This window comes from Plutella xylostella, chromosome 18 (assembly GCF_932276165.1).
Source record: "Plutella xylostella chromosome 18, ilPluXylo3.1, whole genome shotgun sequence".
Taxonomy (NCBI): Eukaryota; Metazoa; Arthropoda; class Insecta; order Lepidoptera; family Plutellidae; genus Plutella; species Plutella xylostella.
In genome coordinates, this window is record NC_063998.1 from 9,152,939 (window position 1) to 9,178,637 (window position 25,699).

General features: G+C 38.0%; 5 protein-coding genes across 5 annotated transcripts; 2 read left to right on the forward strand and 3 right to left on the reverse strand.

Moving 5' to 3' along the window:
- Positions 1-1,552: 1,552 nt before the first annotated feature.
- LOC105386857 lies at positions 1,553-3,698 on the reverse strand. Its single transcript, XM_048627388.1, has 4 exons — positions 3,493-3,698; positions 2,449-2,610; positions 1,896-2,025; positions 1,553-1,676 (listed from the first exon to the last, which is right to left on the reverse strand). Exons 1-4 carry the CDS (start codon positions 3,604-3,606, stop codon positions 1,573-1,575), a joined length of 510 nt encoding a protein of 169 aa, XP_048483345.1. The 5' UTR covers positions 3,607-3,698; the 3' UTR covers positions 1,553-1,572.
- Positions 3,699-4,437: 739 nt separating this feature from the next.
- On the reverse strand, positions 4,438-6,554 carry LOC119692747. The gene is made up of 4 exons (XM_048627515.1): positions 6,444-6,554; positions 5,739-5,900; positions 4,981-5,128; positions 4,438-4,553 (listed from the first exon to the last, which is right to left on the reverse strand). The coding sequence occupies exons 1-4, from the start codon at positions 6,528-6,530 to the stop codon at positions 4,438-4,440; spliced, it is 513 nt and encodes a 170-aa protein (XP_048483472.1). The 5' UTR covers positions 6,531-6,554.
- A 972-nt stretch (positions 6,555-7,526) lies between these two features.
- LOC105396428 lies at positions 7,527-17,769 on the reverse strand. The gene is made up of 4 exons (XM_038114183.2): positions 17,439-17,769; positions 16,887-17,060; positions 8,382-8,538; positions 7,527-7,708 (listed from the first exon to the last, which is right to left on the reverse strand). Exons 1-4 carry the CDS (start codon positions 17,523-17,525, stop codon positions 7,545-7,547), a joined length of 582 nt encoding a protein of 193 aa, XP_037970111.2. The 5' UTR covers positions 17,526-17,769; the 3' UTR covers positions 7,527-7,544.
- A 1,497-nt stretch (positions 17,770-19,266) lies between these two features.
- On the forward strand, positions 19,267-21,492 carry LOC105386858. The gene is made up of 4 exons (XM_048627333.1): positions 19,267-19,568; positions 19,971-20,144; positions 20,489-20,636; positions 21,130-21,492. The coding sequence occupies exons 1-4, from the start codon at positions 19,482-19,484 to the stop codon at positions 21,273-21,275; spliced, it is 555 nt and encodes a 184-aa protein (XP_048483290.1). The 5' UTR covers positions 19,267-19,481; the 3' UTR covers positions 21,276-21,492.
- Positions 21,493-22,828: 1,336 nt separating this feature from the next.
- Positions 22,829-25,231, forward strand: LOC105396429. Its single transcript, XM_048627326.1, has 4 exons — positions 22,829-23,011; positions 23,686-23,898; positions 24,190-24,319; positions 25,055-25,231. Exons 1-4 carry the CDS (start codon positions 22,925-22,927, stop codon positions 25,168-25,170), a joined length of 546 nt encoding a protein of 181 aa, XP_048483283.1. The 5' UTR covers positions 22,829-22,924; the 3' UTR covers positions 25,171-25,231.
- Positions 25,232-25,699: the final 468 nt, after the last annotated feature.

Below are 25,699 nucleotides of genomic sequence, written 5' to 3' on the forward strand. Positions count from 1 at the left end.
GTCTACAAATACAATTATTAAAATTATGAGTAAGCAATGAAATTAAAAGAGCATCATGCATATTGCAATCAGTCATGCTTCAATAATAAGTAGGTACCTAGTACTTACCCCTATAAAATGGTTTGATAAGTATTTCTTTTATGAATAACATCAAACTTTGTATGATAGACCTAATAAAAAAGGAGTACATATGCATATGTCGCAGGCATCTGGTTGAATCACTAGTTAACGCGTTCATTGGATATGCTGACACATAAAAAGACTACACATAATCGACTCCCCCTTTTCCAGTTAACAGGTTTAAAAAGTATCCAAAGAGCCATTTTCCTACTAGCAGCAGCTCTATACACATGTCTGTAATTCGCGCAGTAATTATGAGATGCTTGAGTCGTGGTCGACCACAGTCATAGATGTGCCAGAAGCCACAACCTACGACTACTTAGGGTATAACTCTTATAACTCAACCAACATCACGTCCCGCCTTATTTTCCAGGTTTGGAATGGTTACCACTATCTGTTATAATTTTAAAGTTGTTAATTCATATCCACCATCTGCAAACACACATGCCCTAAGCAGCTCTAGCTTTTTGTTGGTATCAATAACAAGAACACTTCCAGAAATGGTCCAGTCCTGTTGGATTTAATCAATTATTATGTTTGGACAATGGACATGGCATAAAAGTTGAATTATTAACAGATTGACACCTTTAGTATAGGTACATAATATGCTGCAACTGGTCTTCTACTACATAACTACCAGAACAAAGGAGCTGGATAACACTATAACGTAGCGTTTTTTTTCTTTGTGGATAACACCGTGAGAATACGCCTCAACAAGTTATGTTATTTACTATTGCAACAGTCACAAGTGTAAGTATCCATGGCAGTGTATGTAATTACCAGAATAGGCACTCTTTAGCCGAGCGCCTGTAAAGCACTATGGGAAAATTCAACAGTAAATTATGCAAAAAAGTGGGGCATCCCACAAGCCCACAACACTATATGGGAGGAAAAATAAAAGTTTACCTTAAATGTTTTCAAGGATACTAACTATCTAACTAAGGTTAGTGCCTCCTTGATGGAAGCGTAAGACGTCCCCTAAAATTTCTTCCATGTATGATGAGAGTTTCTCAGTTGCATCAACATGTCATCAACTAAGACCACAAACGTGTAACGAGCCGTTACCAAACCATCCACCGCACCTACCCACATACCGAAGCCACATATAGCACCCAACCCCTACTCTCGGGGAAGGCCAGGCAGGTCGATTCGCCCAGGGGTCGCTCCCCGGTGATCCAGACCAGCTCCTGCTGAGCTGCTACATTACAAACGGATGAAACGATACTAAATGATATAAGTACAGTCGGAATTGTTTTGGAGAGGTCGGCTGTGGTGGACAGGGCATTGTGCCACTCCTTGGAAGAGACCTATGAAAATTAATGATAAATGAAACTTACATAACACAAACAGCAGGAGGTAAGCAGGAGCCCAGAAATAGCACAGAGGTCTCAGCGGCGGCAAATGTCCAGATGTGCAGGTGTACAAGAGAGTCCAGGAGTCCAGGTGTGCAGGTCACAGAGGCTGCGGGTCGCGATGCGCCATGTACTGCACGCCCGAGGTCTCGCGCAGCTGGTGGATAGTGCAGAACACCAAGTACAGGAGGTACACGTTCAGACCTTGAAGTAGCAGGAGATAAGATTGTGAATGTTACAATGTCTGGCAATAAATTTTGTTTACCTTTTTTTCTTCTTCTTCCTTGCTTTATCCTTATATCGGTCGGCATTGTGCGTCATGCCACGCCATTTTACTCTATCCTCTGTCATATCCTCATTCACTCCACACTCATCATGGTGTTCCTTATTTAAATAAATAAATAAACTAAAAGTTCCACATACTCAAGAAGAAGAAGTACACCACGTTCTCGAGCACGTCGCCCAGGTCGAACAGCAGCAGGTCCAGCAGCAGCGTCAGCAGCTGGAACCCGCCGCCCACCACCAGGTACAAGCGGAGGAGAGACGCGTTCTTCTGTGGAGAGAGAGGAGATGGGAGACAGTGAGGAAAGAGATATAATAATAATATGAGGGGAAATCTCACACACCGCCATCAGACCCAAAGCTAGGCAGAGCCTGTAACATGGGTCTCGATTTATATATACAGAGATACATAGATACATAGATTTCAGTCACCTTAGACATGCTTACGAAAGAGTCATTATACTCAGGGACAAGGGAGATATATTCAGTACTTAAGTACAAAGCAATCCGGTCAGGTTCATTGCCATAATCAACAACAACCCGCAACGCAACGTCGGTCTTTGTCATTCCAGCAGTCACAACCCACGTCCCCAATGCTGGGGCACGGGTCTCCTACCCTAATAGTTCACCACGCTGGCCTTGTGCGGGTTGGTGGACTTCAACACTAGCTTGTGCTGAGGGAGTCGCTACCAACCTTATGTGCGCTGGCGATGAGGGCGAGGTTCATGGCGACGTCCACGGCGATCCAGGCCACGGTGAGCGGCAGGCGCGCCGGCTCCCGCACCGGGGCTGAGTCCTCGCTGAGCTGTTCCACCAGCAGGAACACCAGCAGGGGGAAGGCTAGGAGGGAGAGCGTCTGGAAGAGAGAGAATGAGAGATATAGATCTGGGATGGTCTAATTTTCCAATTAATAGAATGTGAATAGCTCTGTGACCACACCAGACGCTAAGGAATTTGTACAAAAGTTGTGGTTTGTGCGATCGGATCGCGTTGAATCGTCTGGTGTGGATCGGTTAACGATATAAGTAGAGTGCAGTGGGCGCTAAATCTCGTGTTTAATCGTCATTAGCCGATAATCTTCCTCTGTCGTCGTCAGAAAATAGCCACCAAAATTTGCGACCTTACTTCTTTTACGCTATTCTGTACCGGTCATTGTCTAACCACATAAAACAGACAAGAGCCGCGATTTCGCCATGATCATTTGTGTAATTTAACAAATTGTAATTTGAGTACCGCTCACCGTTAAATGTACGTAATGGTCTGTGAATTTGATACGGTTCCCGCGACCCTGACTTGCCTCCTTGCACTTCCTTGTTAACTTCATACTGTAGTGTCATGTAACACTTGTAGTGTTGTAGATTCAATGTCAAGACATTACGGGAATCAGTCCAGTAGCAGTCCAGCGGGTGGGAGGACATCCCACGCTACGTTTATTCCTAAAGAAAACGTCCACATTTTTTCAATGGCTTATAAATGATAATGATATAATCGGCCCACTACACTGATGTCTGTCTCTTTAGTTATCTGATGGATAACCTCATCATAGGAACCCTGCATATAGCTCAATACGTTGGCATTCTGAGTTTCTAAAAACAGCACTTACGATTAAAATTTAACAATAAACCTATGATCATTACCCTTCTTGAAAAACCTGTGACTAACTAATGCCGTCCTTAACAATATGAAATATAAAAAAACTAACAACAACTAAAATACTTAAGTAACTAAAGTCACTAACCAAATTGATGTATCCAAATATAATGATCCCTTTCCGCACTGGGATGCAAAAGCAGCACTTTTTAACTTTTGGCACTTCAGGCCACGTCACTTGGGTGAGTCTGCTCCTCCACATCGTGACCTGCACATCATCACACCCTCACACCACCAGCACTGGGCACCGCTTGTAGTAGACTGACTGACAGATTGGTAGAGGAATGGCTTCCTCCAAGCCATCCTTACGATATGGATATAATGAGCCTCATCCTGCCTATTAAATACTCGGAGAGATTGGATTTAGTTTGTGATGGCGTCGCCGGGCCGTCGCGCTTGCGTATTATTTATTATTCGGTTTAGAATGCAAAGAAACACTTATGTATCTAGACATTTCCCAGAGGTCGTCTTGGGTAGAACCATCTACCTGTAGGTACTTAGTTAAGTTTCTAAAATAACTATTTCCAAAACTCTCCTATTAGGTACTTACTTAATTTCATTTTGTTAACTCGTCTATTCAGAAAACGATAATTTAGCTACCGATGATGTAATCAGCAAACTTCTTCAGCATGTAGGTAGGTAATTGTAAGAACAGCAGCCGTTAGATTGATTTCATTGATCTGGAACTGACTAGATCAGACTCGATCAGAGCTCAGAATAACCCTGTTGCGTGGATCTAGACCGCCACTTATTCATATAGCAGCATAATCTAGTGGTGCGGTGTTGCCCTCACACAATGGCTAGGCGTTAGATACAAATACAAAGCAGCTTTATTTTTATCAAAAGGGTTTATGTCTAATAGGAATGAGGATTACAAAGGAATAAAACAATCATGGACTCAGTGTTTTCATACATGATCTACCTTATCATAAAAGTTTATTGATTAGATAAAAACAAAATTAGTTATGAAGACTTTAATATTCAGGTGCAGAGTGTTTTGACAACCCTAAACACAGGGTTATCACCAGTAGTTTCAAGCGATGGTGTCGGTGAGCTCGGCGGTATGATTGACGAAGGAGCGCGGCTGCGCCTGCGCACGCAGCTTGAGCAGCTCACTGCGCACCAGCAGCACCAGGTATACCTGCAGCACTGCATGGAGGGGAATAAAAGATTATTTAGGTTTTCTTCCTTTATAAAGTTTAGAAGAACTTTCATGCAATAATATATGTATTCAACTATGAAGATAGAGTCTTGATTAATTCAGTTACGACAAGACAAACGCAGCGTGGGACGCCCCCCCTATCCGCTGGACCGAGGACCTTAGGCGGGTCGCCGGTACTGGCTGAATGAGGACGGCCGAGGACCGAGTGTTGTGGTGCTCCTTGGAAGTGGCTTGTGTCCAGCAGTGGATGTTTATTGGCTGATGATGATGATAGTTAAGTTAGTTGATGTAAAGCTAGTGTGAAGTATGACCGTCCGCTCTAAATGTGTAAATGTTGTGTACATTAGAAAGGGCGTCAATAGTGAGCTCTTCACTCTGCACAACTTTGAGGTCTAACTGCTGATAATATCTTACCAAACCCACAGAAGAAGAACGCCGCTTCCAGCACATAGTCAGTAACCCCCTTCTCCTCCTCATCACGCAGCACCAGGAACGTGAGGAAGGTGGCCAGCGACGTGGACACCGCGTAGTAGTAGTACCCGCGCAGCAGCTGCGGCCACTTCTGTGAAGGATAGGTGGAATGGGGGAGGATATGATATACTATTAGGGAGAGGTGGAATTCTTGAGGTTTCTAATGTAATTGGAGATTCAAGGTTTCCAGGATTCGAGGTTTAGGTCTAGTTTCACCATACGCTGTTAGATCATAACAAGGGATTAGTTATTGGCTTTTGACACATCTGTCAAGAATTTGGATGGAAATGATGAATGTAACAGGGGAGTTAATGACCTAACAGGCTATGGTGAAACTAGGCATAATTCTAATGAAAATGTAATTGGAGAATCAAGGTTTCGGGCAATATTAATCAGCTTATAAATCGGCCTATAGTCCTAAGGAGCGACAAATAATTGGGTCCTCAGCTCCTTTATTTGACAAATAACGTATTACAAGGCCTGAGGACTCTCCACGCTAAGCTTGAAAACTGGCAGTAAAGTGGAAAATTTCAATGGTTAAGGTTATCTGGAAGACATCGATAAGACCGCCTTGGGGAAGTAATTAGGTTACATCTTGTTAATTTTCATATTATTTTTTATCTGTATCTGGGGTAATGCGTAGGTAATAAGTCACTTAAACGAACTCATCACCTTCCTATATCTCTCTCATTCCTACATACCATATGAGCCCCGACCAAGAGCAGCACCAGCGACGCTAGCTCAGCCCCGTACATGGCTCCGGCGACCCAGCCCTCGGCCCTGATGAAGACCCCGTGGTAGACCACCAGCGCCGGCGCTCCGGGGAACAGGAAGAGGAGCGAGAGCTCCACGATACAGTAGAGCTGGAAGTGAAATGTAGGATTTATATTTCAGGTGTAGTGGAATCAGACAGTCAACTGTTTCTTTTTTTTTCATTTAAAATGTAGGGACGCTTTACAAGGAGACCTAGGAGCAGGTAAATTTATTTATTTATTTATTTATTTATTAATGAAGCATGGAAAACCAACAGCATGGAATTATAGATCTAGGAATAGTTAAATTAATAGTAACAAACATGCCAGTTAAAGGTTTTCACATATAGAAACCTTATACTTTACTTTACTTTACTTTACTTTTAAAAGTGTATCTAAATCGGTATGTAAAGTTATCTTTCGAAAATTTCAGTAGGATTTTAGTGCATTTTTTTACGTATGCAACGATAATAGGAGACAAGTCAAGAGAAGCTACGATTTTGCTACGAAATTTCGTAGCATCATTTTTGTAGCACTTACTTACTTAATAAGGGTTATTCATATTATGCGAATATTATTACTATGGTCATATTATTATATAAATATTCAGTTAAAAAAATAATATAAAGGAAAGTATACTTAAATAAAACTTACAGAATTCAAGTAACCGATCGCAATAATCCCCCCTCGTAGCGGCAAGCAGAAGCAAGCCCTCTCAAACTTTGGAACTTCAAAACGCATTTTAATTTAATGCTCTATTCAGATATAGGTACATACATATGAAATAAAGGTGTCGTTGATAGTTTTTTCATAAAATGCTGAAAAAAAAAAAAGAAAAACCATGAAATGTTAGTCATAATACATCGTTTTTTTTAAGTCTAGATATAACTTTGACCTTATAAAGAAGTGTGAATTCACAAGATGATTCAGGGTAATTACCTTGTTAAATCCTCGTGGAAAGATTCCTGACGTCTGGGTAGAACATCCTGAGATCTAGAAGTGTCTAGATAGTTAGATTTACACCGTTTTACTAGCTCACATAAAAAAAACTTGTGATGTGTATACTCTGTATACTGTACAGGCACATTCGCTAACTGAGAATTGAATGAATGAATAGTTGATGTTTGTAAATGGATGACCAACAAACAATAAGAAGCAACAAACAATACAGTGACTCCATTTTATTTATTAATTTATACTTATTATAACAATCACGATTGCAAATAGGTAGAAGAACAGTCAATGATCAAAGATGTAGCAGTCATCACGAGTTTCAAATGATTAGCTATTTATTTACATCGTGCATCGAAATTTCCTAACATTTTCATTATTATCTAATTAATTTAATAATACTTCATTACATTCCTAACAAAATGCTTAAGTATAGGTACATAATTTATTACATATCTATGCATATCTATCTATATTATACAAGTACAAAAATATCACCTAGGAAACTGAACTTTAAACTTAACAATAACGATGCCTATATTATTAATTATCTATTAACTACGTAATCGGGAAAGCACTTAGGGATAATCAAATAATGTATATAATAATTTTTATCAAATATTTGATCTAAAATATTTAAAAAAAAACAAGCCACAACTGTAAAAAAAGAATTCTAAACATAAAAAAAAATATAAAAAAAAAAAAAAGATCCCGACGAATTGAGAACCTCCTCCTTTTTTTGAAGTCGGTTAAAAAGAGCATAGATTTTTGGATTTTCCTTTTAACGTCCAAGTTTGCTCATATCTAGTACACGACAGGTCTGGCCGGCCCTTCGTCCAGGGTCCTGTCGATCTTCAGGTCTGCGGCCGTGATGGAGTGCAGCTGGTTCTCGTACTGGTGCGGAGTCGCTTCTTCCGCCAGCTTCCTGATGAGGCTTCTCACCAGGCAGAGTAGGTAGAGTTGTATGGCTGGAGAAAATAGATAAATGTTGGAATATGTTTGCCATAGTATAACCAATTTAATGTATCTTATAGCCGGTATTTTTTTTTTCTTTTCTTCTTTTCTTCTTTCTTTTAAACTTATGAGAGTAATTATGTACCTATTAATTTACATGTGAATTTTTTATTTTTTTTTTATATAAAATTAATAATTAATTAATAGAAATTAAAGTCATATTATTTTTTAATCTATTAATTTGAATGCTATTAATATAATTTTTATGATATAATTTAATTAGTAATTTGTAATGAAATGGAAAAATGTATAAATTATTATATTATGATTTCTGTTAATGTATATGCATGTAAATTGTAAAAACGAGTTAAATAAATGGCTATCTTATCTTATCTTATCTTATCTTATAGCCGGTATTTTACATTTTGTTACTGATCTCTAAAAAGGGTTCTGTCAGGATAAATAAAATCTACCACCTAATATCCGGCAGCTGATGCCGGTCGCGGTGCAGTTTACCTACTCTTGTTTTAAGGAATCGGACATCGGAGCCAGCACCTCAAAGCAAACTCAAAACAAAACACCCTCTCAACGGGTATACTCTCCTGGTATCAGCTCAACGCGGACACAGAAAAAAAGATAGATATTCTTTATTTGTACACACACATAAAATTATTACATGATACTCACTGAATCCCGCAAAAGCGACCGCCATGAGCTCCACATCCACTCCAACTCCTCGGTACCTGTCGGTGGAGGTGACCAGCTGCAGCAGCAGCAGCAGCGCCGCCGCAGCCAGCGAGCCCCAGCCGAAGTACTGGAACACCCGCAGGTAGCTGGGGATTTGCTGGAACCAACCAGGAGGTTTGATTATAATGACGTCATTATGTATTTTATCGGTTTTCACGGAGAATAGTTACACGAAAGGAGCCTGAGTGGAGTGACGTATATCTATATACTGTATATACGTGTGATGCAAGCCCCTGAGCAATCTGGGCGCCATAACGCTATTCTGGCTGCCTAATCCTTTCATCACCACGTTTCGCTAAAAAGAAGACAGGGGAATTTTTGCATAGGACGTTGGATATGTTCTGTCGTTCGAAAACAGATTCAAAGTTGAAAAATACACTGAAAAACTGAGAAAGTTACATAGTCATGATTCTATATTATGTATACTACAGCAACATGGATTGTTGTTAGTCTCTGAGAATGAAAGATCAGCCGACCATGAAGGACAATAATTCCTGTATTTATACGACATTTATGTTTTATGTACTTGCAATAACAATGTGAGCAGGTGACAAATCACACAAAATGGTATAAAATTAACACGGAAACAACATACTTTAAGGGTCTGCAATAGGGAATCGAGGGTTGGCATTGTCATAGAATTATGTAGTAAATGATGCTCTACAGCCTTGAAAAAAATCACACAGGTAGTTGAAGAGTCTAGCTAGGTGCTGAATCATTCGAATTTAAGTAAATGATTATGGATAACTGTAAATTAATTTCAGAATATCAAGAAAAACCAGTCAATCACACTCCCGTATTGTAACAACTGTGTCGTAATTATTAAGAATTTTCATATGATTTTTATCATATTATAAAGTTAAAGGCTTGGACTAGGCGCTAAATACCTTGTTTTTTAATAAACACACACTTATTTTGTGTAAATTAATCCCAAACTTGAGCAATTTTTTTCCCTCAAATCTTCATACAAATATCTATGGCGGCTTTCTGTGTTATAAAATCATAAACACAAGTGACGTTTGACTCAGTTGGCCGCTGGCCTCCAAAGAAGGGTCACGTCGGTTTAGGCAGCACTGACAGCTCGCGATCTTATCGTGTACAGATACAAAATCACTGCACATTGGTTGTCATTGTACTTTTTCAACTTTTATGACACCAACATAATTTGATTTGAAATTGAGGAAGCATAATTCTTCCAGTATATTCAATACATTAAATTAAATTAGATAGTGTGCAATATTCTCGTGATATTACAGTCTCGTAAAGGTCTGATGAGGAGCAGGAATATAGCGAATGGATCTAAGTGATGACAATACGCACGAACATTAGGTTAGGGATCAAAAATACAGTCTCTTGGTGCTGGTTGAGGTATGGTCTCGTGAGGATCTGATGAGGGCAGTAACACGGTGGTGGCTCAATTTTATTTCAAAGATGTTAATAGCTAAAAGCATCGAGTTTGGGCTATTAAGTATGTTTTTCAGAGAGAGAGAAAGAGATTTTGTTTTTCCTCTGGATGTGTTAGGTTTACTGGGTTTACTAAGTTCATTCTGTTAATGGCATCAAGTTGTTATGTGTTCATAAGTAATAATTATTTATTAACAAAATGCTGTTGATTCTCCACGAAAATGTAAAAATAAAAATAAAATAAATAAAAATAAATTCGTAACGTAAAATTGTCAATGACGGAATTTCTTCTATAGACAGTAGCCACAAAAAAAACAAACGATAGATGGCGTGATTTGAAGATAAAGATACATTTTTTCGACACATAGACAGCAACAACAAAAAAAATACAGATTTAAAGAAAAGAAACACATACTTATACAAAACAACAAAGAAAAAAAAAGGATACACATCAAAATCAAAATCAAAATATTTATTGCAATCAAGTGTACATTAGATCTTCAATATAGGGATGTGCTTAATACTTGATTACCCATATTGGGCACTGCAAAGTGACAGTGTTGTCTGTCCTTATATCTAAAGAAGATAGTTATACTTAGCATTTACAATCTAACTAAAAAAAAAGAACAATTAAATGTAAACACAATAATAAAACATATAATAAATTTAGATAATCAACTTATTAAGAGAGTACATCATATTTATCTGAACTTTTATATCTTATGTAATCTTGGATCGAGTAGAATCAACGGTCTAAGAGAAAAGTTTTAAGTCTACTGTGGAATTTTGAGCTATTGGTTTCGGATGTGATTTCTATGGGAAGATTGTTATATATTTTGATAGCCATCAAAATAACTGGAAAAAATATAAGCCCCAATTTACTTGTGTGGGACAGGGAGTACCATAATATTTTTTTTGGGGTACTCCCCATCTATGCGAAATATAAGCTTGATATCTTTACCCGTTTCTGAGAAAAAGGGCGGTGACAGACAGTCAGTCAGACAGACGGACAACAAAGAGATCCTATAACGGTTGCTTTTTTTCTTTTGACGTTCGAAACCCTAAAATTAAGTAAAAATATTATGCTGCCAAAAAATGTACTTACAGGTATTGAAAAAGCGGTATATAAACAAATTATACCAGCAGAGGGTTCATCATTTAGCTGAATGTTACTTAGAAAACGGCCTTGAGTGGCGGTCAAGTTGGTCCCCGCCTGCGATACTTTCCATTAACATTGGGACTCGTTTTCATGTTTTTAGCGTACAGTCAGGTTTTTAGTTTTTTACAATTGTATTTTTTTATTTGTAACTTTTTAGTTGTTTTTATTTTATGAAATTTTACGTCGGTAGGTAGTTCATGATCATTTTTTATTTCAATAATTTTGGTGTTGTTATTTAAATACCTTCAATATGCATATTTTTGTAATGTGAAAATCAAGTCCTTTCATTTGATACCTTACACGGCAAAGTTGAATTATTATTTTTTCGATTATCACGTTATGTCCTCAAGAGGGCGCTATGTACATTTTAATGGAACGTCACATAGCCTATAGCCATCGCGCCATCAATACGCTTCTAACAATACCTCATACATCAAAATCTATCAAGCCGTTTAGGCTACAGGAGGGAACAAAGAAACAGACAAACATACATATATACATACATACAATCAAAAACATTACCCTCCTCCTTCGGCAGTCGGGTAAAAAGGAGTAAGACAGGGGGTCATTCTGAACTTTTGCTCTACGAGTTTTGGAAATTAACAAAAAAAAACCTTTTTCATAGAAACTTTGTTGGACATGTGACTTTTTACCATGGAAAACGAATATTTTTTTTCGCGAATTTGCAAATCTCGTAGAACAAAAGTTGTTCAGAATGACCCCTTGAGTCATCCCCTTTTGGCTTAGTATAGCCCTTTTGCGACACTATGTATTTACTTTGCTTTGTCGTCGGGGTTCAGTTGGCTGGAGGATGCCCGAAACTTATTATCTACACTTCAATACTTTTAGTTACCTTTCTACAAGTAAATACCACATTTGTTTGAGAAAGCTAATCGGGTTCCGAGTATAGAGTAAAGTGGCACCCCTATTAATTTCTACTCTTTCCTGGTGCCTACCAGTGTAAGTAAGAATTATACTTACTTACCCTAAAATCACCCAAAATGTACTTGAACATAATTGTCAATAAAGTTGGCGAGTAAAAGTTTATCGACCCACTGTGCAAACTTACATGTGTGCGTGTCACTGCGTGTGCTGTGTGAAGAGCATTGAAAACCCAAAATTGGCGCGGCACGTCACCCTGTACGGGCCCTTAAGGCTGTCACTAAAGCTAGAAGAAAATCAGAATCTGTCAAATCTAGTGAGGGGGGGTTGAGGTATGCGGGGCGTTCTCCGGACAATGACATGAAATTTTAACATAGTACTCGAAAACATTAAAGTGAAGACATGCCACTTTGTTTTGTAAGTGATACGAAAATATTTATTTTTATTTGAATGTATTTTTAATATTTAATCATTAATTATAAAAAGTCGTGCCCGTGCCGATATTTATACAGGTTGTTGCAAAAAGGGTATACTAAACTAAGCCGAAACCTACGTGTGCAGCATGTTATTGATGTTATGTCTAAAACCCTGGAAATGAAATCAGAATGTAAAAATTCGCGTTTTTTTTTTCGCGAATTAAGTATAGCCTCACTTGGGGGCAGATTTTAATATAAGAGGGACTACAGGGTGTTGTATTAAAAAAAGTATAGTTAGCCGAAAGGGCGTTACTCTGAATAACTTTTATCCTACGTATTTTTTTATATTCGTGAAAAAAAAAACGCTTCTCCATATATTTTTTTTGGTCACGTGACCTTTTAGTTAGTCGACCGAAGACGTTATTTTGGTGTTTTAAAAGCAGAACAGTAGTTTGCAGAACTCTGCATATACAGGGTGTCCCAAAAGGTTACGTAGCTGGCAAAGGTGGTGATATGGGGTGGTCTGGGTGAGGTATAATATGTACTTAAGTATGTGTATTTTGAATATGATAGAAATAATATTTTTGTTTCTTAAAACCAAAAAAAAAATAAAACCTTGTTGCGCTCTTTTGCTCACTGTAAGTACCTACAAATATTGCTGTATTAAAAAAATTGCGGTTTTGTAATAACGATTATAAAAAAAGTTATTTTCAAGTCAAGGAGTCAGTACCTAATTACAATTTCAGTCAACACCAGGTGAACTGAAAAAAAATAGATAGTTCTAATTATTCTATAATCACTTTAGATCGCAAACATTGTAACTCCACTTTTCTCGGCGAAAAGTCAATTAGTGTCAGTTGGTGTCAATTAGGGCATGCAATACCGGAATAATTTTCAATACCGGTATTGAGTTTTGGTATTACTACTTCGGGATTCCGGTACTAATACCGGTATTAGACTTTCTTGTTGTTATAAATGGCAAATATTGTGTTTAAAGGACTATAGGCCAAAATTAAACAAGAAAAGGCAATCAAATTCTATAATTATAGATATAGATTTCTACGACAATTGAGTATTAGAGTTAAAATGATAGATTTGAAAAAAAATATTTGGTGTCGGTTTACGCATGGGCAACAGTAGATTTCCAACGGCCAAAAACTACATTAAACTATTGGAAACAAGTGCGCTTTCATAGTATATAAGAACACAAGGCTAACTATACCTTAATCGCTTTATTTATAGCCTAAAAAGTCCGATTCCGGTATTACTTCAATACCGATATTAACTTTCAATACTGGTATTGAAAAATACTTATTTTTTTTCCGGGTTCCCGGTATTGCGGTATTGTATGCCCTAGTGTCAATAGAAACGTTTTTTGAATTTACATGTTTTGTTTTACTCTTTATTCGAAAAAAAAACTGTATTCCGCATTTTACAATTTGTTTTCCTCTAAACCAGAAACCGTGATTTTTAAACAAGAAAATTTAGTAATTCCCTTTATTCTCATATACAACGGGCGATGTAGGCGAGCGTGAACGAAAACTATGCAATAAGCCTTTGTTTTTATTACTACTTTACTAAAATAAAATAACATACTCAACAATGTTAATATTTTTTTTTTGCAATATTGTAAAATTAAAATCTAATTATTAACATGAATTTCAACTTTTTTTTGCATCTATGCGTCGAATGACGGCATGACGGCTGCTGCAGCTACGTGCTGTCCAGACCTCCAACCAATCCCACCAGTACTGCAGGTTGCGTCGAATACGAGCCATTCTCTTCGACTTGACAAAACAGGTGCTCCTGGAAGGGCCATAAATCGCACGGCACCCGTACCGTATAGAGGCAACAGACTCCTTTGCAACAGCCTCCCAGATTCCTAAGTAGCCCATGCACTGCATGGCGAGCACAGCTCCAGCAATGGACAACATTTCAAAAAACTAAAGCTGCTATAAATCGGAAACCATTTCGAGATTTAGCTATAAAGGCCACGAAAAAAATATTTTTGAATTTTTTGGATGTATCATTTCGGAGAAATTCATAAAATAGTCAAAAAGTGCTGATGACGTCATGCATTAGGTGCGATGAATTTTGTTGCTCAAAGACTATCGATGAAAAAAAAAAAGTAACTGTCACTGTCATTTTTGATTGACGTTGACGTTTTATCGTGACGTTTTGTTGTTTATTTGGGTCATTTTCATAAATTCTGTTCCGACACTTTTTGACTTTTTTTTTTATTGATCGTATATAAAATGGTTAGTACGCATTAAGAGATGACCCGCTATATAATATGTCCCAGAGCATGCCACCGCCTACATAGCTAAAAAAATTGGGGTAAGTACATTATATTTATTTTAAAATAGTAATTTATTATGCATTCATGTGTTTCAATTATGGTTGACTGGAATGCTTAGTAAAATTATTTTTTCATGATAAGTATTTTGTATCATCAGAATTATCAATGTCACACTTTTTTTGTCATTTGAAAATGACCCATTTGCTGGTTGGCACGTAAACAAAGTTTATGTCACCTGTCAGTTGTCAGTGTCAGTTATGTTTTTTTTTTTTCGAGACTAAGGCAAAGGACTTAAATCAAAATTGAGCCTAATATGTGACGTCACTTCCGGTTTTAAAATAATAAACTTTAAAGTTAAAAATAACATGGAAAAAGAAATGTACATGAAAAATAAAAAAATACGGGTCCTCTAATTTTTAATAAACTTTCCGAATAGCTAATAAAAATGTAGGGTAAAAAAAATGAAATGTTGTCCATTTTTTCGTAATGAATCCTTGGGATGTCAGCCCTCTAGGAACGCGGTTACTATTTTTAAGCTAAGAGCTAGTTCTCATCCTGCTCCGACAGTGAACGAACGATCACGCATTTCGGATGCCAAACTGACTGTCCGAAAGGTCGAGACCGTACCACCACGTACTACAGAGGTAGTGGGTGCAGCAATGCACCTCTGCCTACCCCGCAAGGGAGTACATTAGTACAAGGCGTGAGAGTGTATGTATGTGTGTAGATATGTAGATAAAGTCGCACTTAACCGCTTTTTTTGCAAAGCTTGTTAAATACCTTCATAGATTTAAAAAAATATGTACATTTTAGTTCTTCAATTTTTAAAAGTACTTATACTTTTGAACACCCTTTAGTGTACAGACTACCACATCTTAAAATATATATTATAAAAAATTACGGTTTTTGGTTTCAAATAATACAAATTGAGAACTTAATTTTCAACACCCTGTATATTGTGTAGCTTACCTAGCATACACAACCGTTAAAATAAAATAAAGTTAAATTATTACCCCTCAGAATATAAACAGGCTCGCGCTTTGGCATACTGTATTGACCGTATAGTTCTTATTCGGAGAATCTAATAAGTGTCATTATGTGTAATGTTTACCTTTATCTATGCATCTGTAACTCTATAGTAAAAAATGTAAACAAATCGAAAAGGCGAAATGTTTTCTAAGAATTTTCGGCTTTTCTCCATCTAAAATGTTTAGAAAATTAACTTTTCATAGCAAATGCATATGTATTATAATATTTGCAGTCATCATTTGTTGATTTAATCAGTTTTTGTGAAATATTTGATTAAAAATAAAATGGCGTGGGTATCGCTCCTAACAGGCCGCCACCAGGGCGACGACTGAAGAAATCTGAAATCTGTCACGGCGTCATCATTTTTAAACCGGAATTTATTAGTTTTTTGCAAAATAAGTTGACTTCTGGTCCATTAAATCCAACTCTTTAAGGTAACTTTGTTAAGAATTTAATTACCTACACATACATATAAGATTCCATGAAAATGGGCCCTCTGATTTCGAGGGTTTTTTCATAATAAGTCGAAAAATGGCAAAAGACATGGTCTGTTTGCAATTTTTTTAACATACTTATTATAATCCTGCACCAATTTCTAAGCAAATATCATGTTGAGTATACCCTCTGCTACAATATATATTTTTCTCAAAGTGATAGAAGCTACCGTTTTTCCAATCCAATCAAATATATCAAACCGACTTTAGCATTTTAGGTTTCGTAATCCCCTTAAATCATTTTATTGGTACCCAGCTCTAACTTCGGTTAGCCAAATGAATTCTAGGCTGACTTGCTGACTAAACAAACGCCTTTATCTTAGCTAACGACCTGTTTAAATCCTCCGTACGACTCGCCCTGTATATGTCTGGTGCAATCTGCACAGTCAGTGTTCTCTTATCTGACGGATCAATCCATTTACCACGCCAAGGTGTCCGTAGTCTCGCTCTAGTGTTTGCCACCCATCTGCTATGAAGATTAAGCTATCCAAGCTCCAGTATTTGTCATCAAGCTAAGCTAATTATTATTATTATTATTAAACATTTATTTTCAGATATAACATCCATAGTGAATTAGTAAGAATAAGGCCCTTCTCCTATTACGATACGCACGCGTGACCTTATATAGTCTCGGTAGGTATTCTACGCTTAAATGTAAGTATGTGAGATACTTCGCGGCGACTAGTCTCCGAGATTACAGTCGCCGGGCGTATCGAAATGGGAGAAAGGCCCAAGAAGAAGACGTCAACCACGTCCCCTCACCTTATGAGCGCCATACAGCAGCAGCACATTAAACAGCATCTCCATCACATAGACAACCACGCACGCCTCGCCCGCCGCGCCCCACGCCGCCGCGCCGTGGTACACCACCAGCACGCCCCCCGCACCCGAGTGTAGCCAGTAGCTGTAGACGCCTACCATGAAGGCTGAGTATATCTGTAAAGAAAGCATTATTTTAGCTAAAAGCTATAGATCACATCCAGTAACGTGCTTGGAGAGGCCTACGTCCAGCAGTGGACTGGTATAGGCTGATGATGATGAAGCATTATTAACGTTAGCATCAGCCCGTTATTATACTGCAGGGAATCATCATCACAATCCAACACGTCCCCACTGCTCGGGCACGGGTCTCCTTCCATGGAAGATTCAATTGGGTTTAAAGAGTATTAGTACCTATACATGGTCGAAGCGTCACAACACTCTGTCCTCTGCCTTCTTCATGATACCACTAAGAACTATTTGTCTAAGCAGTGTTCGATTATTTAGATGATAGGCTCGCGGCCTGTTTTACATTAAAAAAATAACTTAACTTACAAAGTTGGCATATCCAAACCCAATCACCCCCTTCCGCAGCGGCAAACAGAAACAACATCGAGACAAATCCGGCAACTCAAACTTCATTATATTCACCTAATATTTTTTTGCAATAAGTATCAAACTGGGTATAGAATTATGCCACTACAATTTAGGATTCAAACAAACACTCATCTTTCTAAATATATTTACGAAGTTATGTAGGTATTTGCGGTATTGCCTTCAGAATTTCCAAAAAATATGTAAAATGGAATAAGAATAACTAAAGAAGTGTTGTGATAATCCGTGCACTAAACACACGTAGGCACTTGGATGCCGCACAGACTGTTCTCTAACAAGCATTTATCCAATGGAGCTCCTTTTTGTGATCCTATTTATGTTTTAGGCCAGAGGCACACAGGGTCCAGAGTTTTATTTTAGCGGTTTCGGCTTGAACCCTTAGTGCATTATAGGAATTAGGAACTCATTCAGAAACGGCGATACGACTTATCACGTAGGAAGTGCAATGCTCTTTACGGTTAATTTAACATCGTGAGGAAACCTGTAGATTAAGATTCAGACACTTGCCAGTCACCTCTGATTACCTTTTCTGGATTAGGTACAGTCGCAGTCCAGTCGCCGGCATAATAATTTGTTTGCATGTATGTATGAATTCATTTATTCATTTAGAAAAAAACGCCTGTAACTACTTAGCCGTAATTATTTGAATGCGCTGTGTGTCTCCTGCCTAATACGTGTATTTACTGTGCATATAGCGCACCTATGTATGTGTGTGGGTGTATTGTCCGTTGCAACATAACGAACATCACAAATTATACTGTGTTAATATTTAGCTCAAAATTTTATATAAGAAACTACATTTTTACTTAATTAGAAAGTCATTTCAGAGTGGTATTGGTGTCCCGAACTAATCTTAGATAGTTATTAAGTACTTTAGTAGTAGTAGTACTTAGTTTAACTCAGCTAGCTCTGTATCTTTGAATAATATGACTACTTACATACATAGATAATTCGAACAAATCAGACCGTTGCATACGGGGCAGTAAGCTAGTAGTCATTATGAGATAAGTACCCACCTTGGCCCAGACTGAACAAAAATTAAGAGTAGTCAGAATAATGAGGAAATATTGTTTTAAGTTTGTAAACAATAACAACGAATCTGGATAAAAAAAAGTGTAAATATATTTATTTGTAGAGCTAATTATCTCTGTTTTCTGCGAAATTTGCACCCTGTTAAATATTACGTCTTAAGTATTAATGCTTTACTGTTAATTTACAGGTTATATTCAGATATTACTAACAAAATATACCTACTTACTTAAGTAAATTAATCAAAATAACATATTGGAAATGATACAGACAATACATATTTCAATTTTAAAAATTACTTATAAATATTTATCTAAGTATATTATACATGGAATCGTATTTTATATGGTGGAATTTTACAGAACACCTCTGACAAAATACAACTGGAGTGGTTATTCATTGATTTTATTGATTGATTTTTCATAAACAGATTTTAAAAAACAACTCTACATAGGATATTACAGAATTTACACACCTCGCCAGGTAACGTCTATTCTATTTTATTTATTTATATATCTTTATAAATACACCTATAGGTACCAAAAGTGTAAAAAATACCTATGTAGATTGACTTCTTGCGATGAAGTTCAATGCGACACAAATCCAGTGTATTTTGAATGAACACTTTCTTTATCTATCGCTCAGTAAACACATGTCGCGACCTTCTCTTATCTCAGCAACTAGGAATCACTTTTGTTTTGAACACAACTAGGTAGTGCCCAGACCCCAGATAGTGACCGTAAACTCAAATAAAACTGATTTTATTTGTTATATTGCAGTGCATATCAAACTGTGCATATTCAGTGACCACTCGCTCCTTGCGTATATTTTTTTAAATACTTATAAAAGTTTGGAAACTTCCAAGTTATAAAACTTTAGCCTTACGCAACAGATATTTTCACAGACACAAAGGAAGGTTCTTATTTGCGTCAGTCGGTTAAAATAAGTGTAAAGATGAGGTTCGAGTGGCCCAGTGTGACGCGGTGCTGCTGCTGCCTGCCTCTCAGGATCGGAGTGCTAGTTTTTGGATACCTTAACCTTGTAAGTAGACAAGTATACTTACTGTACTTATAGCTCTATAAGTTTAATTAAGTGGAAGTTTCTTACTCTTGGGTAATCTGAACTTATTAATATACGTCTGAGTAATAAAACCAAATTTCCTACTCGATGAAAATTCAGCCAATCTCATCTTCCATATTTAAGTTCTGCTTTGTTATAACTCCCAGTTATTTCCATGATTAAGCTCTATGGTCCTTGGGCTGGCCTTATCTGCCGAAAACCGTTGAGTTACTAATGAGGGTATTGGTTTGATGTGGACAGCCGAAGGCAGAGGATAATTTTACGGGCTGAACATGATGATGAAATTTTACTTATGTAGGTACCGAGTATATATTATGCTGTATATACCTTTAAGTTATATTAAATGGGTGTGTTTTTTTTCAGTTGTTTTCCCTCATATTGGCTGGAATATACATAATGCTGATTCACGATAAGAAAACTCACTCAGTAATTCTCTACCACGGTGCCTTGTCAGAGAACTTGCCTAAAGAATTGAGTCTTTGTATATACCTGCTGGAGATCATATTCAGCGTTCTCTTGCTGTATGGAGCTCATAGGGTGAGTATTTGAAGAGACTTTTTCGAAAAAGCTTTTAACTGGCTAGTGCAGGGAATAGCGATAAGCACCCCTCTGCTTACTTCGAAATAAACAAAACACAATGTTTTATGGTAAGTATGTATACGTGTAGCAAAAGTGGTAAGTCAAAAGGGGATGACTCAGGGGCAGGTGCCTATACCTACTTAACAATTTTTCGTCTACGTTTGGAAAATCATGGAAAACAAATCTGCACTCCATAGTTAAGTCACGTGACCAAGTAGTGTTCTCATTATATTCTCATGCTGTCACATAATATATCGCTTGAGTACCTAGGTGCATAAAACAGTAATTATTGCATGTTTCAGAAAATACCAGCCTACATAAAGAGCTTCTTCTACTTCACGATCTCCACGCTGGCGGCGGCGGTGCTGCTGGCGATCGTCGAGGTGTCCATCAACAGGCGGGCGCTGTACTTCTCCACGGAGGTACTCGTTGTGCTGTTCTCGGGACTGTGTAAGTTCTACACTCTACTGTTATTTTTTTAAGCACTAATATTTTATGTGAGCAGGAATAACAAGCTTTACTTTGCCGTAAAAAGGTTTACCGTGGGAAATCCGGGATAAGGCCAGGCGCACGCTAGACGTGCTTTTTGCGATACAGTTTTAAAATGACGCTGATCATTTAATGTTCCTCGCGACTTTTTTATCACCTCTGGCTACCCTTAGGGATGCATATACATAATTAATAATAATTAATTATATTAATAGTCAGGCATCTATGTATGTATTTAACCAGGAAGACCTAATCGAAAACTCCAAAGCAGCGCTCACAGGCAACATGCAGTTTATTACGTTAGACACAAATACCACTACTACCCAGTGCCCATTCGGCTCTAAACCCTCACACCTTAATCTCAATGTTAGTAATGTTGCTGTGTAATCTGTGTAAGTATATGTTGTGTTAAGTAATTAAATAACTTATCTACGTATCTACACCCACATTGCAGGTGTCCAAGTGTACCTGTCCGTCTTAGTCTACAGTCTCCTGGCCAAGACAGAGCGAGCTGGCCCGCATCACTACGAGAACCACCTCACCCAGGTGGTGCTGGGGGACTTCGAGACAGAGACTGCTGCTGCTGACGAGCACGCGTGAAGAGTTAGGAGCAGGGTGTTTGTATTGTGTGAATTGTTGGAGTAGGGTTGTTGTTAAGTTGTTTTTGTATAGTGTATAATTATAGTGTTTTTAATTGTTATTATAGAGCGTAAGAATTTAGATTCTGCTATAAGTACTTACTTACTTACTTTTGTTTAGTAAAATGTTTGTTGTAAAAGTTTACTAGTCATTAAAATTTTGCAATCCAACATAATTATTTGTATCTCACTCGAATTGTAACTTAAGGGCATACATATAAATAAGTACTTAAATCCTTTTCGTGGAAATCTCCTTACGGTACTTTGTTTTACTAACATTTTACTTTTTTTCATATAAATACTTACTTTCAAATAAGCAGGCTACTCATTGGTACCTAACCGGGTTCCGCTCATCTGGCATAATCTTTTTTGACCAAAACTCATTTCGCATAACTCGTATGGTCTAAACTTTTTTGGCCGAACCATCACTTTGCCAAGACTTATGTGGCATAAGGCTCGTTTCGTCTAAAACTCTTTAGGCACAATCTTTAAACACCTAAGTTTTGTTTGCTCAAATTTATGTTCGTCTATACCTATGTATAATCTTGTTTCTCCTAATGTTATCTTATTAAATAATATATTAAGTATGTAGTAAATGTACAAATTGTGGTATTTTTCTCCTATATCCCGAAAATCACGATATTGATGTTGATTCTGAAGGCAGAAATTCTAATTTTAACGCTGTCAAACTAAAAAAATTGCTAGCATAAAATGACATTTACGGAAACAATCATAGAGTCGAATTTTATACAAAGAAATTAAGGTTTTGACATCGCTAAATTTAATATTTCTGCCTTCAGAATCGATATCATTGTATGATCAAAAAGTCGAAAGTTAACGACCAATTTAATTATTACAAACCCCATGAGATCGAAACCTAAAAATAGGTGCGACGACGAGCAAAGCGAGGAGGAGCGTGTTAGGTGCACATGTTCATCAAAACCAAAGCGGAGCGCAGCGAAGCGGAGCGGAGCGTTTTCCAAACAGCGGAAACAATACAAGGCACCAGTTTGCGCTATGTAGGGAGACGCTCCGTCAAAGTTAAAGCCAAACGAATATTATTACTTTGTATAAACCTATGCCATAGCATTATTAGGGTATTCAAGATTTGGCCATACCATTATTAGGCTAAACAATTTTATGCGAAATAACTTTTTACTAAACGAGATTTATGCCATACGATTTTCGGCGTAACGAGACTTTGACCAAACGTTACTATGCAATACCAGATTAGGCAAAAAAATCTTATGCCAAAAAAGGTAGAACCGTACCTAACCACATGCTAAGGGATTCGACCTTAGCAGGTGGCTGGATGAGGAAGGAAAGGTTAGAGTGACGTGTTTCTTGGGAGAAAGAAGGCGTCCAGCAGTGGAATACTACAGACAAAAATAAACACTCAGTCGTAAACTTTATCCAGTTTAAGCAATCTGAACGGTTTAAACCGTTGCCTTATCAACTTGATAACGACAGTGGACGCCAGATAACACCTTTACCTGCCATTTGGAGAACAGACAATTTACAAACTTCGACTGCAGCAACATAAAAAATCACCAATCAATAACATTCTATTGTTTATTTTTATATAGTTCTGTAGTGTATTTAGAAGTGATCATGGGTTTTGAACTGCCTCGTGTGACGATGTGCTGTTTCTGCTTCTCATTGAGGACTGGAGCGCTGTTGATAGGTTATGTTTCAATGGTCAGTGAATTAATATTGTGTATGTTGTTTACATTGTGAGAGTGTGTATGTAAGTAAGTACTAATTCAGAACTTATACAGGGATTACAGGATAATAAATAATGGCATATAGACAACTATTGGATATAAAACCAGGTTACTATCGGGGCTATTACAAAGTATCTATACCTATAGCAAAGACGCGGCATGCTTCAAGTGGTCCTTAGCTAAGGTGGGCCACCAACCTAGATTTCGTGCGCGATGCTACATAGATGGACGTTATGGCCGGATGAGAAAGGCTGAGTAGAGAGTGTTGTGGCGCTCCTTGAGCCTAACCGTCCAGCAGTGGCTGATATAGGCTGATGATATTTTCAGAAGATGTGTAGGTACAGTAAGGAGCAGAGAAACCTGACCCCCATAAGAAGCATTGTTACTATGAGAGGGGGGTCAGGTTTCTCTGCACCTGACCGTACCTAACTACAATAATCTTAAAGTAGGCACTAGCGCAAATACATGTTATTTAAAAAACTTGGAAGGATCATTGATGTCCTAAATAGTTTTTTTTACAAAGTATTGCCGAGGACAGAGTGTTATTTCGCTCATTGAGAGTGGTCTTATTGTCCAGCAGTGGCTAATACATTTTGATTAATGGTGTTGTTGGATGTGCCCACATATTATCATAACTGGTGGTTTCAGCTCAGCGCGCTGGCTTCCCTCGCGTCAACCTCCGTGTTCATCTACCTGGTCTCCCGCTACGTGTCCGAGCACGCTGACAACCCGCCCCAGGGCCACACACAGGCGGAGGTGCAGAGCAACGCCGTCAGACTGTACATAGTGCACGGACTGCAACTGCTGGGCTTCCTGTTCTATTTTGTGATCAGTTTGCTGCTTGTTATTGGCGCTCATAAGGTGGGTATGCACGAAGAGAGCCACACCGAGGGAGGTAGAAAGTTATCCATTTACTTTAACATACATTTTGCGCACCCTGATGGGTCGCCGATGACACGCTTTTCTGACGCGCGGGCTAATCCTTTCATCATAGAGACAAACCTAGTGTTATTTTGCTATTTCTGTTTTTTTTTCAGTAAGTACTTAAGTATAGTGAGTTCACTTACAGTACAAACCCTGCCTTCAGAAAGTTCACCTTTAAAATCTACAGTCCCAAAGGCTCTAACAAGACTGTATATTTTGTAATTCCAGAAGCAGCCGCGCTACATGCGGCACTACTTCCTGGCGGGTGCTGTGAACCTGGTGTTCAGCCTGGCCGTGGTCACCGTCTCCTTCCTCTTCACCGGCTTCCTCACCACCGTGGCGCAGCTGATGGGATGTGGTCAGTATATGCTTTAGTACCCAGTGAGGATTCCCTACGCCATTTCGAAACACTATTCATTGAATGACGTTTCCTCGTTGATGTTCAGCCGACAATGGACAACATTTCAAAAAACTAAAGCTGCTATAAATCGAAAACCATTTCGAGATTTAGCTCTCAAGGCCACAAAAAAAATGTTTTTGTATTTTTTGGATGTATCATTTTCGAGAAAATCATAAAATAGTAAAAAAGTGCTGATGACGTCATGCATCAGGTGCGATGCATTTTGATGATCAAAGCCTATAGATTTAAAAACAAAGTAACTGTCACTTTCATTTTTGATTGACGTTGACGTTTTATCGAGTCGTTGTTGTTTATTTGGGTCATTTTCATAAATTCTGTTCTGACACTTTCTGACTATTTTTTTAATTTATCATATAAAATGGTTAGTGCTTATTAAGAGATGACCTCTATTTAATATGTCCCAGAGCATGCCACCGCCTACACAGCTGAAAAAAGCGATTTTGTAGCGCTCCTTGGCCTTGTTTAAGATTACAGGCTGATGATAAAACACAAAACAAAATCCGTCATACAGCAATGCGGTCTCGCGTAACTATACCAACCGCGATGCTAGCCCAACACATACAGCACAAGAGTCTTAGTAAATTACGTGACGCCAATAACTGTTTACGCTATCCGGTCATCCAATGTTTGAAGAGTCATATTTATAGACATTTCCCTGTCCTCTGCTTCTAGCGATACTGTTCTACTTCCTGCTGGTGATCCGGAGCGCGTTCCTGGAGCTGGAGGAGGCGGCTCGGCCGAAGGTCTACGAGCTCACGCAGTACCAGCCCGCGCCGCTCATCACGTAGTGGTGGAGTGACCATTGAACTCTTTGCGAAAGCAGTTGAAGAGACTGTCAAAGTGTATACCTAATTTCTTTATATTCCGTTACTAGGCTGTGTTTCCAGTAGGCAAACTTTTCGCCGCAGAGTGTTCAAAGTTCGTTAGTTTTGGTTTACACAATCACATAGTTGGTTCGCTTACTGAGAACACCGTCTAAAGTGCGCGAGTTAAAATTGACACAGGGTTATTTAGGTAGGTACAGTGCTCCAAAATTGATAATGCGCATAGAAATCTTTGACAGATCGGTTGTTTTCGATTATGTGACACATGATATTGACTCCTATTTCTTTCGAACAAGGTGCAAAATGCAAGTGTTTTTTTAAGGCTCTTACGATTTAATGATTCAGGTGTGAAGATCTGCATGTGCATTATTAATTTTGGACAAGTGTACTGTTAATTATTTTACTTTTGATTTCCGAACAAGTTTGTAATGAATACCTTAATAAGTATGATTAAAAATAATGTTATTAATAACATAATGCTTGCCGTTTATGT

Bases quoted from the DNA above. Each gene is read 5' to 3' on its own strand.
- LOC105386857 (XM_048627388.1), bottom strand. From the start codon at position 3,606: ATGTGGAGGAGCAGACTCACCCAAGTGACGTGGCCTGAAGTGCCAAAA. The intron at 2,611-3,492 runs GTTAGTGACTTT...TCTCTCTTCCAG, and splicing joins TATTTGGATACATCAATTTG to ACGCTCTCCCTCCTAGCCTT. The intron at 1,677-1,895 runs GTATGTGGAACT...TGCTACTTCAAG, and splicing joins GGTGTACTTCTTCTTCTTGA to GTCTGAACGTGTACCTCCTG.
- LOC119692747 (XM_048627515.1), bottom strand. From the start codon at position 6,530: ATGCGTTTTGAAGTTCCAAAGTTTGAGAGGGCTTGCTTCTGCTTGCCG. The intron at 5,901-6,443 runs GTAAGTTTTATT...TTTCACTTCCAG, and splicing joins CGATCGGTTACTTGAATTCT to CTCTACTGTATCGTGGAGCT. The intron at 5,129-5,738 runs GTATGTAGGAAT...TATCCTTCACAG, and splicing joins TCTTGGTCGGGGCTCATATG to AAGTGGCCGCAGCTGCTGCG.
- LOC105396428 (XM_038114183.2), bottom strand. From the start codon at position 17,525: ATGAAGTTTGAGTTGCCGGATTTGTCTCGATGTTGTTTCTGTTTGCCG. The intron at 17,061-17,438 runs GTAAGTTAAGTT...CTTTCTTTACAG, and splicing joins GGTTTGGATATGCCAACTTT to ATATACTCAGCCTTCATGGT. The intron at 8,539-16,886 runs GTGAGGGGACGT...GGTTGGTTCCAG, and splicing joins TGCTGTATGGCGCTCATAAG to CAAATCCCCAGCTACCTGCG.
- LOC105386858 (XM_048627333.1), top strand. From the start codon at position 19,482: ATGAGGTTCGAGTGGCCCAGTGTGACGCGGTGCTGCTGCTGCCTGCCT. The intron at 19,569-19,970 runs GTAAGTAGACAA...GTTTTTTTTCAG, and splicing joins TTTTTGGATACCTTAACCTT to TTGTTTTCCCTCATATTGGC. The intron at 20,637-21,129 runs GTAAGTTCTACA...CCCACATTGCAG, and splicing joins TGTGCTGTTCTCGGGACTGT to GTGTCCAAGTGTACCTGTCC.
- LOC105396429 (XM_048627326.1), top strand. From the start codon at position 22,925: ATGGGTTTTGAACTGCCTCGTGTGACGATGTGCTGTTTCTGCTTCTCA. The intron at 23,012-23,685 runs GTCAGTGAATTA...TGGTGGTTTCAG, and splicing joins TGATAGGTTATGTTTCAATG to CTCAGCGCGCTGGCTTCCCT. The intron at 23,899-24,189 runs GTGGGTATGCAC...TTGTAATTCCAG, and splicing joins TTGTTATTGGCGCTCATAAG to AAGCAGCCGCGCTACATGCG.